Genomic DNA, 13,861 nt, shown 5'->3' with positions numbered 1-13,861 from the left:
TCCCTGCATCTACCCTGTTAAGTCCTGTCAGAACTTTATAAGTCTCTATGAGATCCCCCTCATTCGTCCGAACTCCAGCGAAAACAATCCCAACCTAGTCAAAACTCACTCAGAACCTTCTTAAGAAGGGTCCAGACCCGAAACGTCAGCTTTCCTGCTTCTCTGATGCTGCCTTACCTGCTGTGTTCATCCAGCTCTACATCTTGTTATTCCCAACCTAGTCAATCTCTCCACATACGTCAGACCCGCCATCCCTGGAATCAGCCTGGTAAACCTACGCTGCACTCCCTCGAAAGTAAGAGCATCCTTCCTCAGAAAAGGAGACAAAACTGCACACAATATTCTCACCAAGGCCCTGTACAACTGTAACAACGCATCCCTGCTCCTGTACTGAAAGGTCCCTCCGTCTCAGTCTCTCCCCTCACCAGCTGTGTGGTGACTCTCGGCTTAAGCTACCAGCAGCCGTGTCTCTCTCTCATGAGAAATTAGCACTATGATCCGACAGGACTATGGCGACGTTACTTACTTTAACCCAATGCCCCAGTTCACTCAGCGAAGGTGCCAGCTCTCTAGAGTTGCCCTGGAGCATTCAGTAATCAAAGGCTAATCTCTAGGGCTCTGCTCAACCTGATTTGGCCAGAACCCCTTCCCTGCTGTCCAGAGTTGATACTCACAACAGAATAAATCCAGTCCAGCGTTCGCTTACTCACACGGATCATGGCCCTTCACTATGGCAACCCTACGAAACCGATCACTGGAAGCTGCACTCACAAATATGAAAAAAAGGCCAAGGAGATTTAAAATGCAAACCAAAGCATAGCGCTCCGGGGAAGACTCGGATCGGACCCGAAACGTTAACTCTGCTTTTTTCTCTCTCTCTCTCCACAGATGATGCCAGACCCGATGGGTTTCTTCAGCACCTTCTGTTTTTTTTTAATTTGAGATCTGAATTAGCACCACACCGCTTTCTACCATTAGGGTTGGTGCAGTAAATCCTAGTGGCTGAGATATCCCGATTCAGCGAAACGAAAGCTCTTCAGTTTCACTCTGTCGGGCAGAAACGACTTTACACCGCTCTCTCAGTGGGTCCTCCACGTTCCCGGCGGCCAACGCGTGACGATGGGTGTTGCATGTGAAGGCGGAGGTCAGTTGTGGGTCTTCTGACGTCTCGGGCAGGGTAGTCCTCCAGCGTCCCGGCGGCCAGTGCGACGCCGTCACTTACTGCGCTTGTGTGATGGTGTCACCCCCTCACAGGCAGTGGCTTGTCCCCAGACTGAGCCTAAGAGGTAGGGAGCGGGGCGGGTGGGGGCTTAAGTGGGAATAACTCGAGCAAATGTTCACGGTCGGATCCAGGAGGAAGAGGAGAAGGGGGGTGCGGGATGCTATAGCATTTAAGGAAAAAGAAAAGAATCGCAGTTACAATACTGTATAATTCGAGCGAAGTGTGTGGAGGATCGGGGAGTGAGCGGCTGCAGCAGGTAAGAGAGTTCCTGGGAGGGGTAAACTGCCTGGGTACTGGGGCCAGGCATAGGCCCAGAACTGGCATTCCGGTCTGTCACCGGACTGAGCACCCCGTGGAACAATTTGTGGAGCTACGAGATGTCAAGGCAGCAAAAATAAAACAATTCGAGGCCAGAGACTTTTAAACCAGAACCTGAGTCAGTGGCATCAGTTCTGAGGGAAGGTCGCTGGACTCAAAACGTTAACCCTGATTTCTCTCCATGGATACTGCCAGACCTGCTGAGTTTTTCCAGTAATTTCTCTTATTGTTTTGGTCATATTCTTGGCTGGCACCTCCTTCCTTGCAGGGAGGTTCCAGCTCAATCTTGAAATTAAAGAGCCAGACAATTCAGGAAGCAACTCTTCACACAAACGGTGGTAGAAGTGTGGAATATTCTCCCTCAAAGCACAATCCTTATATAAGTCTGTGAGCGTGATAGATTTTTGCTGGAAGAGTCATGGGTTTAAGATGTGGCTGATTGGGGTTCTGCCATCATCTTACTGATGAAGGAAAATATCAGAAGTCACACAATACCAGGTTACTGTCCAACAGGTTTATTTGAAATCACAAGCTTTTCAAGTGCATTTGGAGTCACCTGATGAAGGAGTAGCGCTTCAAAAGCTTGTGATTTCAAGTAAGCCTGTTGGACAGTAACCTGGTGTCATGTAACTTCTGACTTTGTCCACCCCAGTCCAACACCAGTACCCTCACATGATGACAGATAGACCAACCTCAGAGGGCAAAGTATTCTCCCCGTTCCTGTATTAGAACTTCTGCAAAAGTGTTAATTACTTCACACCAGCTTTTCTCTCTGTTTAAGCTGGAAATCCACTTTTTAGCCATGTAAAGATGACTAGATGTTCACAATAAAATATTAAAAATGGCCTGATATAACCACTGAACGAACCATTCTTTTGGTCCTGAAATCTGCTTTTGACAGCATGAAAGACTTGTATGAAATACATCTGGGCAAAGCTCTGGGCTAGTGAACACTCATTCTCTAATTTGGCAATTTCACTGAGATGTTACAAGGATGGCTGGTGCATGTAAAGGCGGTACCACCTTGACGTAATGTGAGGTTCCATTTGAGACGGAATAAAGTGAACTACATTCTCTTTATATTTCACTCATGGGATGTAGGCATCACTGGCTGTGACTCAGGTTCTGGTTTAAAAGTCTCTGTCCTCGAATTGTTTTATTTTTGCTGCCTTGTCATCTTGTAGCTCTACAAATTGTAGGCATCACTGGCTGGCCAGCATTTATTGCCGATTCCTAGAGTAGCTTGCTAGGCCATCTCAAAGTGGCAGTTCAGGGTCAATCACGTTTCTATGGATCTGAAGTCACATGCAGGCAGACCAGGTGAGGATGGCAGGTTTCCTTCTCTTGGTCATCAGTAGATTCTTAATTCTAGACTTTTTTTTAAATTGAATTCAAATTCCACCATCTGCTGTAGCAGGATTTGAACCTGGGTCCCCAGAACATTAATTGCGTTTCTGGATTAATAATCTAGCAATAATACCACTAGGCCACTAGGATTCTGCATGCAGCATCTGTGCCTGTCAATGAGAGCTTCTAAAGCATGAGAAAATACTAACAGACATCAGCATCCACACATTTGTTTAAAAAATATATTTATTCATAAATTACCTTTAAGTAAATACAACAAGAATTTTGACATTGATCAGCAGAATTTCAATCCAATTGCAACAAAAAGGTATTTTATAATCATGAGAGGAAACTATTTACATTTTCATTAAGGTTACAAGGGCATCTTGAAACTTAACAGATCCTCCCCTCGTTATATTTCGGCAGAAGGACTGCCAAGAAAGACTGTGGTCTGTGCCTTGGCAGCAGCTGCCTCAAGCTTTAGTGCATTCCTCAGAATGGAGTCCTGAACCTTGGCATATTCCAGTCTGCAGCGCTCAGTCGAGGTAAACTCTTTGCACTGGAAGACCAACAAGTTTCAGGCAGACTAAAGATTGTCTGTCATTGAGTTAATGGTCCTCCAAGTGCAGTCAGTGTTTGTCTTGGTATGTGTCCTGGAGACTAGCCTGTAGATCACAGAGACCTGTGTCACAGAGCTGCCCAGGATGAAACTTGACAAAAACCACTGCATCTCTCTCCTGACCTTGATTGCAAAGGCACATTCCAGAAAGAGATGTGTGATAGTGTCCTCACCACTGCAGCAACATGCGGTAGTGGATGGAGACTGGGTATGCATGAAGGATCTGACAGATAATACCCTTTTCACTGCCAGCCAGGCTAGGTCTTGGTGCTTGTTGGAAAGTTCTGGTGATAAGATGACTTCATTCTTCCACATACTAATGGAGTGAGTGCAGGTCCCTTTTATTGATATTGTGACTGCACTGTATATCAGTGGATTTCTGTTTCTCCTTTGGTCAGTTCTTTACTGCATTACAGCAGGACGAGATACTTTTGTGCATCAAGATTTTGGTTTCAAGAAGGATTATGTCCGTGCACCCATTGATTGAATTAGAATCCTGAAAAAAATGGAGAGACAGATGTCCTGGCTTTTTAAATGCAGGCACTGTGTTCAGAAGGGAAATGTTTCCCATTAAAAGATAATTCCACATCAAGTAAATTTCTCTTCAAGTCTTTCACTGATAACACTACCAACCAGAAACTTAAATATCTTTAAAATATATTAAGCAAAAATGCATGAAGTTAGAAATTTACACTGGTTATCTTTTTTTAGTCAACAGCTGGTGGAACTGAAACTCCAGTTTGATCTGTCACAGTGAAATATTTCTGTTGTTGAGTTCTTACACTAGCTGTTGTTGTAGTGTCTCACTCTAAATTATTTCAAAATTTCTGAACAAACCTCTCGTGCAGCATGATTGTATTCCTGTTGAATCTGTGAACAGTCAACGGTTGTTTTATAGGAAAGATCCAGCACAGTATCATAAACACATTTAAACATGGGTGCTTAATGTCAAAAGGATTTTTAGCCTTGTTTATAATGCCAATTTTACTTAAGTTTTTGGCAAATGCAACACCTGCCTTTGCATTCTTTCTGTTAATTAGTATGCATACTGTGCTAAAAACTGACAACCAACCACTTTGTCTGTAAGATCCTGCATGATTGGGAGGATGAAAGGAATGAACATCCCCAATGAGCCCAACTGGCCTGTATTGATGTTTATGCACCAGACGCAATCCTCCACTCTACCTGATTTCACCCCATCAGTATATTCCTCTTTTGTCTTTCTCACTTATTTGTTTATTTAGCTTCTCCTTATGTACATCTCGCTATTTGCCTCTACCACTCCTGCGGTTGAGAGTTCTACATTCTTACCACTCGCTGAGTAATTGAGTAAAGCCACAAGATTGTTGAGACTGCTGAGACTTTTTATGAAGTACTGAAGTTTGTAAATTTAAAAGTAGGCAAAAGTAAATAATGATTTTCACACTGGAAGCAACCCTTGAAAGAGAAAGCACCCTGAGATTTTTCCTATTGTGTAGGTAAATATAAATGAGAGTTCTGTCATAGGATGTACTAATTGAATTCATCACAATACCAATATTACCAAAACAGTTGGACTTCCAGTTGATCCAAATTTTAAATCCAGATGTCTGGATTGGCAGTAGTGCATGTACTCGAATTGAATCCTACTATTCATTGTTGGTCACCTTATTGCTGATACTAAAAGAGGATACTGGGAGATAGAAGAAAGGACTTGACAAGATAGTGTGACAGCTGTTCCACAGCTCATAATGAGAACTTGGATGTTGGAATAGTGTGCTTTCAAATGCTTTAAAACATTTGAATGTAACAAAGAGAGAATGAAAATGCTATTGGTTTGATTTCTTGCTGGGCTATTACAACCAAAAAGAACATACAATGCTACTATCTCTCTCAGAACATACAATCTTTCTGTTTTTACATTAAAAGCATTTCTTTATTGAAAGAAGAGTGGATTTAAGATGTATCCCGATTTTATGGAATTCTGAGCTGTTTTGTTTAATTTTTAAGTGACTGTGTTGGTTATGTATTCCGAGTGGCCTTGAATGGATTAAAGACCATTTTGCAGTTTTACTTTCTGCAAAGAAATTTACTTTAGCATCATTTCAATCGCTATTGGCAACGTAAATGTATATGCATCCCTGACTCTATTGCATATTTTTACACGTTTCTTGGGATGTGGGTCTCACTGGCAAAACCAGTGTTTATTGACCATTCTCTAATTGCCTTGAAGCTGTGTAGCCTTCTTATCCTTGCTGTCCATGCAGTGCAGGTACTCCCAGGATGTTGTTAAGCAGGATGTTCCAGAATTTTGAACCAGTGACGCTGAAAGAAGAGTAATATGTTTCCAAGTCAGAATGGTGTGTGATTTGTTGGGAAAATGTGCAGGTGGTGGTGTTGCCATGCATCTGCTGCCATTGGAAGTCATAGGTTTAGGAGGTGCTGTCGAGCAACATTGACAAAACTGTCAAATCTAGTTTCAGCCTCAGCTATAAGTTGTGAAGTTGTCAGTACCTGGTACTGCAAGATGAAGAGTCACCTTAAAGAAAAAATCTGTCTGTAAAAAATCTTTAGAGTGACTATTATTTAGTCTGGAGAGTTCCAGATCATGCAAGTTTCCTAGAATTATGCAGAATATAAAACAGACACAATGTGAAAACATGAGTGAGTAATTAACAGCAGATTTCTGTTAGAAAAGATCAGATTTTTTAAATTTCTAAATGCCTTGTTTTTGAATCAAACTTTCTATTCCTAGATTATTTCAAGTCTGTTTACATGCATAGAACTACAGGCAGCACAGAAACTATTGGCCCAAATGGTTCTAAGTTTAACACAAGCTTCTTTTCACCTCCATCTCACCCTATTAGCATTTCCTTTTGTTCCCCCTTAAGTATATATGTTAATTGCCTCAACCTCTCTCAGTGGCAAGTTTTGCATTGTCAATTGTCTATGGGTAAAGTAGTTACTCCTAATAGTCAATAGTTTACTAATCTTATATTGATGATTCCTTGCCATGGAATCTACTGCAAAAGGAATCATCTTCAATACAAATACTATGTCAAACTCATACAATGAAAACAACACCAACCTTTTCAATCATTCCTGATGTGTGTAACCTCAGTTCTAACATCAACCTTGTGAATGTTTTTGCATCTTTTTCCAGTGCCTCAAGATCCTCCTTATAAAAGTGATATTCTCCTGAATCAGTCTGTGCTGTACATAGTAGCATCTTGCATGGTAAACTTGACAAATGCAATCTGGCAAAGTGTTATCCAGATGGTGCCCAAAATTAGCTGTACAAAGCCAAGGCAATACGGCATCCCTGGCTGTATACTTTAGTCCAGATCTTATTCAAATTTTCTTTAAAGAAGTGAAGTAGGATAAAGTGCTTTACTTATAGTTTCTAACGAACTAAGTTGGTTATCTCAACAGTATCCTGGGTTTAGATACAGATCAGTGGGAGATTGAATTGGTGAGCAAGTCATTCCAGGTCCCCCTCTGAAGACTTTTGGCTATAGAGTGGCAGAGACCTGGGACCTGACTTCTAGCCTGCCTGTACCATACATGGATAATTTAACTGGATTTTATTGGGAAAATGAGACCTGTTCTCAGCCTTTCGTTTCTCTATCTGTTCAGAAATACTTCACTGGAATTTTTACTTTTGGTTTCAGATTATGGCATCTGCCACAGAGGATTTGAAAATGGAGAATCAGTTTTTACCAGATCCTGAAAGCAGCAAGGTTCCACATGGAGTCCGGGCTGATGCATCACCGGATGCAAAATGCCCCATCTGTCTAGACAGATTTGACAACATGTCCTACATTGACCGCTGCTTCCATAAATTCTGCTTTCGCTGCATTCAGGAATGGTCACGAAACAAAGCTGAATGTCCCCTGTGCAAACAACCTTTTAACTCCATTTTCCACAGTGTGCGGACTGAAAATGATTTTCAGGAATATGTACTGAAGGCAACAGAGAATGGTTCATTTGCCAGTCCAGGTGGGCAGAGGTTTAGGTACCGAACAACACTCACCCGAGAACGTCGTACCACCCATCAAATTCGAAGGTCCCCTGTTTTTCCTGAATTGCCCGACAACGGAGTGGTATTTGAAGGACTTGGGAGGCAGCCCCGGATGTATCAGGGACACAGCTTGCGTCGAATGATGTTGCGAATGGGCGCCCGGAGGAGAGCACAGTCTGAGGGAAGATCCACACGCCAGGTTCAAGAACAAGAGATGATCCGTTTTAGACGGGAGTTGTACCGTTCAGGCTTGAGGGTGAGGAATGTCCAGGATGGAGGTCGGTATCGCGATATTTCTGCAGAATTTTTCCGCCTCAATGCAGCCTGTCTTCATCGGTTAATGCCGTGGTTAAAACGGGAGCTCTGTGTCTTATTTGGCTCCCATGGCTCTGTTGTCAACATTGTGCAACACATCATCATGTCTAACATTGTTCGATATGACATGGAAAGTGAAGCATTTCAGGAAGAACTCCGGCCTTTTTTACTCAGCCGCACAGATCATTTCTTGCATGAGTTCATAAGCTTTGCACGGGCACCATTCAACATGGAATCGTATGATCAGAGGGCCAACTATGACTGTCCAGCTCCATCCTATGAGGAAGAAAGTGACTCTGATTTGTCTGTAATCACAATTTCCCCTGACACCGCTCAGGTTCAGGAAGAAGATAGACCCACTCCCAATCCTTCAGAGTCAGCACTTGGCTTAAGTCAGGCGACATGGGATGATGAAACACCGGGCCCTTCTTATTCGGTGACAGAGACAGTGGAGTCAGCTAACTCCTCACCTGGTGAAACCTCTGTTGTTTCTGAAGATACACCACCACAGCCTGGATCATCATTGCTTACAGCGTCAATAAAAACTGATCCAGGCACAAATGAAGAGGGGTCAGTCCGTTCCACTGATGACTGCCTAATAGTTGGTTACGTAAAGCCTTTAGCTGAAAGAACTCCTGAACTTATCGAACTAAGTTCGGACTCTGATGCTTCCATTCAAGCCACAAGCACTGAGGTTGCTGAACAGCCTCTACATATACGATCCCACAGCACCAGCAGTTTGTCTTCGTCAACTAGATCATCATCAGCTAGATCATCTGCATCCAGGGAGCGACTGAAAAGCAAAAGGTTGAGACAGAAAAAGAGCAACAAATCAAAAAGAGATAAGCACCAGAGTCGTAAGAAGAGTTCCCGTTCTGGGGGCAGTGCATCACATTCAATCAGGCATGGAGAAAGGACATCAAGCAGAGTTCGAGGCAGTTCGAAGGATCAATCCAGAATTCGATCACGTAGTAGGGATAAGCATGATCTTAGGAGGCATCAGCAATCAAGCACAAGGGATAGAACCATGGTGACTTACTCTTACAGCAGAAGTGAACATCGAGCTAAAGACCGGAATAGAAAAGCTGGCCGAGACAAATCTTCTTCAAGGGAGAGGGGCAGATCGGGCAGCAGAGAAACCCGTGCTCATCAAACCCAAGATAGAAGGCGATCAAGGAACCGAGAGAGAGCGTCTTTCACCAGAAGTCGGACAAGGTCACAGAACAGTGACTGTGTTGTTTACAGGCGCAGAGCTAGGTCACGTTCTTGGAGCAGAGGTTATCCTGATCTGAGAGATAGAAAGAGATCTAGAAGTCGGGAGAGGACATACAGCTACATGAGGGAATACCAGGAAAGAAACAGGGGTTTTTCATATCAGTGGGAAAGATATAGTTATCACAGCAGAATTAATGATGGCCATGAGTCTGCAACTCGAACTAGGACTCATCACAGGAGAGGGTCACCGTCTTCAGAATATAGAATTCGATCCAGTTCCGAAAGTACAAGCTTCAGAAGCCCAAGCAGCCATAGGGACGATGTCTATTACCAATACAGAAGTTATCGATCAAGAAGCCCATCTAGTACCCGATCTAGAACTACTTCTGGTAGGACTGATAAGATGAGGCAAGAGAAACCTGGAGGCAAACGAAAATATAAGACTCATTATTTGGAAAGTTTCTCCAGCAAAGAAAGCAAAAATGCAAGTTTGCAAGTTGCTAATTTATCATCAGAAATTCACGTGTTGCCCAGACAGGAGGGTAGCTCCCCTGGTCCTCTTTCACAGTGTAGCAGTAACTCGCCAAAGAGTGGTTCAGTGTTACTTGAGAGTACACTGGGCAGTGAACCAAAATACAAAAAGCATAAGGAGAAGAAAAGAAGCTCAAGTGTGGAAATAGTGTATGAGGGAAAGGTAACAGATACAAGTCGGTACCATAAGAGGAAAAAGAAACACAAAAAGAAACAGAAGAGGGAAAAGAGCAGTGAACAGGCTGATACCAGACGTCATTCACCCCTTGTCATAACCATTGAAAGTGATAGTGATGTGATTGTTACAAGTATGGAAGATGGCAATAGCACTGCAGTCACACCTGCTAACCTTCTTACAGAAACCAATTTTGAACTTGATGAAAAATGTATTCTCAGGACAGCGGAATCTCCTGACACAACTCCGAATATTTTCTTGAAGCACACAAGCATTGACTGTTTGGATGTGTGCAGGGTCTCTGCAGAGTCTGATCATAGTCCACCAAATCCACATGAACAGACTTGCCTTGACCCAGAAGATGTCAGTCCAGTGACTGATACTGACAATCATCAGAATTTCAAAGGGGAAGAACAAGACCATGGACAACATTGCTCTTCACCAAGTAGAACGCTTCCTAAAAACTCTTCAGACAGGCCGCCTTTGATACTGAAAATTCCAAAGAGATTCATTAATGGCACCGACTTATTTAACTGTCCAACAGAAAATGCTTGAAAAGTGTTTCTCAGCTCTGAGTTGGTTTGAGAAACTCCTGTGCGCCATTCCCTAAACCTCTGCCCCCACCCCCACCCAACGACCAGTACCACTTCCCCACCCACCCAGGGAATTTTATTAGATTCTTACTGAAACACCAAGAGGATTACTAAGCGTGTGGTCATCAAACTGGCATCATATGTACAAATTTTTTTTTTAAAGAAGTACTTTGTGACAAGACTAGTAACAGTGGACAGATTAATCGTGTGTGCAGATGCCGCTTAACAATGACCGTGAAAGTGTTGATTCCTACACAGGGTCTATCCATTGGAAATTTTATAAATATGATGTATTAAGGTGGGATTTGAAAAGTTGTGTGGGTTTGTCTGTTTAAACACATTAGAGGTTTCTTTTCATTTGACTTTATCATTGCCAAAAGTACAGCACACAGACTTGCATTTTACTGTTCTAGGTTGTCATAAATCGCACAGTACATAGAAGGGAAGACTCGGAGAGATTGAAGAAACTTGCACTTCTGTAAATAATTTTACTTGAATGTTCTAAAACAGTTGCCAAATATATAGATCAAAACTGGCAATTGGGTGGGCAATATTTTTTTTAAAATTCATTTTATAAGAATAGGTTTGAACAAATGTTTAGAAACTTTTTTGCTGAAACTTGTGCTCATCCCAACGAGGACTATTTACACGGCAAGTGAAATACTTTAATGCACTTCTGGATAAAAGGCCCTTTGCTGCACTAGCAATTACAAATCAGTGTGGCTGACAGTTTTGTTCCTTGCCTTCAGGAGCTGGTTTCTCCCAATTTTTACACAGGATATCAATTTCCATTAGCTTTCTATCACCCTGATTGAAACTTTCAGCAAACTAGAATGATCTCCTGCGATGGTAGAAGGAGGACTGTTGGTTTAAGGCAATCCTAACCTTTTCTACTTCCAGGTCAAAGTTTCAGCTTGTTAGAACAGTGTTTTTCATACCATATTATCAATGTCCTGTAATTTGCAGGAAGTGTATTTTTATGTTTGATAGATTTTTGAGAGAGTGTTGTGAATTGTTGTAAATAAGCTGTTAGATAAACCTGCCTGCAGCAAAGTTAAAATTCCAGTTTGTCTGTCTTTATAAAATAATTGATCCCTGTAGGGGTCCACAATTTATGAACATCAGACTAACGAACGCGATCCCAAGCATGATTTTAACATTTAAAGACCCGACATACAAACATTTCCTGTGCTTGGAGCTGCTGCTTTCCATTCTCTCAAATTCTGCTGCAACTTTTGAATGGACTCCAGAATGGAACCCTTTACAGGCAGCCCAGGGTTGCATTTTTAAGTGATTACCTGCATTTTTCCCTACATTATAACAGTGACTACACTTTTAAAAGTGACTGTCCGACAGGAATTGACCTTGCACATAGATGGCACATGTGTGAATGCTGAATGGCGGCCTCTGTGCTTATAACCACACTAAAAGTACTTCGGCTTTGGAGCGCTTTGGGAGTTCTTGGGTCATGTCAAATATTATTGGAACGCAGTTCTTAGTTTCACTCCCATGTGGATTCCTCCTGATACGTCTAATGGAAGGGGATGGCACGGTGGCTCAGTGGTTAGCACTGCTACTTCACAGCGCCAAGGACACAGGTTCAGTTCCACCCTCGGGTGACTGTCTTGTGTGGAGTTTGCACATTCTCCTCATGTCTGTGTGGGTTTCCTCCAGGTGCTCTGGTTTCCTCCTACAGTCCAAAGATGTGTAGGTTAGATGGATTGGCCATGCTAAATTGCCTGTATTGTTCAGGGATGTGTAGCTTTGGTGGGTTATAGGGGGATGGTCTAGGTGGGATGCTCCACGGGCCTGTGTGGACTTGTTGGGCCGAAGGGCCTGTTTTCACACTGTAGGTATTCTATGATGGAGATAACAAGTAAAAGTCTGCAGTTTGGTACTGTAGGATTACATATCCTAAAATGTTGTAAATTTCCTTATAATGAGAGAAATAAAAAGGAACACCACCACCCCCACCTCAATACCACCACCACCACCACCACCACCCATCCCCAGCCAAGGGACAGGGCATATCACTAGATTTAGTGAGTTGATTCACCACCAGTCTGTTAAATTGTCAAACCAGGACTTGACCTCCACCAAATCCTTTGCATTTTTAGTGAGAAATCGGTGTAGCCAAGGAGACAGCTATTGAGAAAGTGAAAAGAAGAGGGCGATTGAATAGATTACACTCTTAAGTGCAGGGCAATGTAAAAAAGTTTTTAACCACTGGGAGTGATTGTAACAGATACCAAGCACTCTAATAATCCTGATTAAAACTCAAAATGGAGTGGATGAGGAAAATGACAGTAGATTTTTAAGTGAAAATGGGAAAGAACATGACAGAGAAGGAATAAAAAAGATGTGGTGAGAGGTTGAGATAAGCGATGGGGAAAGGGGCTCGTGTACAGTATAAACACTGGAATAACCCAGCTGAGTCAGCCCGTTTCTCTGCTGGAGCTGGAGCACTAGCACTTTGAAGAAAGATTAGGACTACAGAAGTGACATTGATGGCATCTGCACCCAAATCTGAATAATGTGGAGAAATCACATATGTGAGATTTGCCTCAAAATGCAGATAGTGGCTGCAAAATAATATTCTCTGATATGCTTTTTGTTTTGGAGTTACATACAGTCTACAGCTCAAACTGATTTTGTGTTTGTCCTCAACTTGAGTCTCCTCCGACTATATATTTATGTTATCAACATAACTTTCAAAATCGCCTTCATGCTTTTATCCAATGTACCTGTAAATGCATTTTTGTTATTCAGCTCTGTGATTCTATTTACTGGCATATTCCACATTCTCACTACTTCCTAACTAAAGCTTCTTTATTGTACTTATTGCATTCGTTTACTATCTTGTATTAATGGAACTTTAGTTTTAACCACGGGAGATGATGGCTTAGTGGTAATGTGACTGGACTGGTAATCCAGACCTCCTGCTCATTAGCCTGGAGACATGGGTTCACATTGAACCATGGCATCTAGTGGAATTTAAATACATTTAATAAATCTGGACTAATTAAAAACCCATTTGCTTCACTAATGGGAAGGAAATCTATGGCCTTGCCAGCAATGCCTACATCCCATGAGAGAATAAAGAAAAGTAGGAACATCTTCTCCAAGTCTACCCTAGCAAATCCCCTTCATCGAGCCTTCATTTTTCTAGAGCAAAAAGAATTCCAGCCAGTACAGTCTTCCTGATTTTGTTGCTATAACCTTCAAGTTCTGGTATCATCCTTGTAAATAACAGGGAATTCACCAATAAATAGATATAGTCATGTTTATCAATTGTTGACAATTTACTATGAAAAGAATGAAACAGAGCTTATAAGTAATTTGAAGTCATTTCAAAACCCAAAAGTACTGGAACCTGAGAGAAATTGTCTTCAAACTGAATGTAGCAACCAAGTTCACCTGAAGTGCAGTGAATCAATTAAACATTGAGGACAAGAAGGTGAGATAACAAGGTGTAGAGCTGGATGAACACAGCAGGCCAAGCAGCATTAGAGGAACAGGAAGGCTG

General features: G+C 42.2%; 2 protein-coding genes across 4 annotated transcripts in view; both read left to right on the top strand.

Annotated features, from left to right (window-relative positions):
- The first annotated feature begins 816 nt into the window (after nucleotides 1-816).
- On the top strand, nucleotides 817-11,397 carry LOC109926961 (TOP1 binding arginine/serine rich protein, E3 ubiquitin ligase). The gene is made up of 2 exons (XM_048593352.1): nucleotides 817-1,144; nucleotides 7,157-11,397. The coding sequence occupies exon 2, from the start codon at nucleotides 7,160-7,162 to the stop codon at nucleotides 10,295-10,297; it is 3,138 nt and encodes a 1,045-aa protein (XP_048449309.1). The 5' UTR covers nucleotides 817-1,144; nucleotides 7,157-7,159; the 3' UTR covers nucleotides 10,298-11,397.
- ddx58 (DEAD (Asp-Glu-Ala-Asp) box polypeptide 58) overlaps nucleotides 1,191-13,861 on the top strand; it is a 77,968-nt gene continuing 65,297 nt past the window's right edge. The window contains exon 1 of one of the 3 annotated variants that reach the window (XM_048593361.1): nucleotides 1,191-1,286. The gene's annotated coding sequence lies outside the window, so the exon portion shown is untranslated. Of the gene's footprint in view, nucleotides 1,479-13,861 lie in introns of all 3 variants that reach the window. The other 2 variants (XM_020526867.2, XM_048593373.1) reach the window with 2 other exon arrangements.

Source organism: Rhincodon typus, chromosome 3 (genome assembly GCF_021869965.1).
Source record: "Rhincodon typus isolate 14 chromosome 3, sRhiTyp1.1, whole genome shotgun sequence".
Taxonomy (NCBI): Eukaryota; Metazoa; Chordata; class Chondrichthyes; order Orectolobiformes; family Rhincodontidae; genus Rhincodon; species Rhincodon typus.
The sequence above is the reverse complement of the archived record's forward strand: the minus strand, read 5'-3'. Positions and strand labels throughout refer to the sequence as shown.

Coding starts and splice junctions, on each gene's coding strand:
- LOC109926961 (XM_048593352.1), top strand. CDS start 7,160: ATGGCATCTGCCACAGAGGATTTGAAAATGGAGAATCAGTTTTTACCA.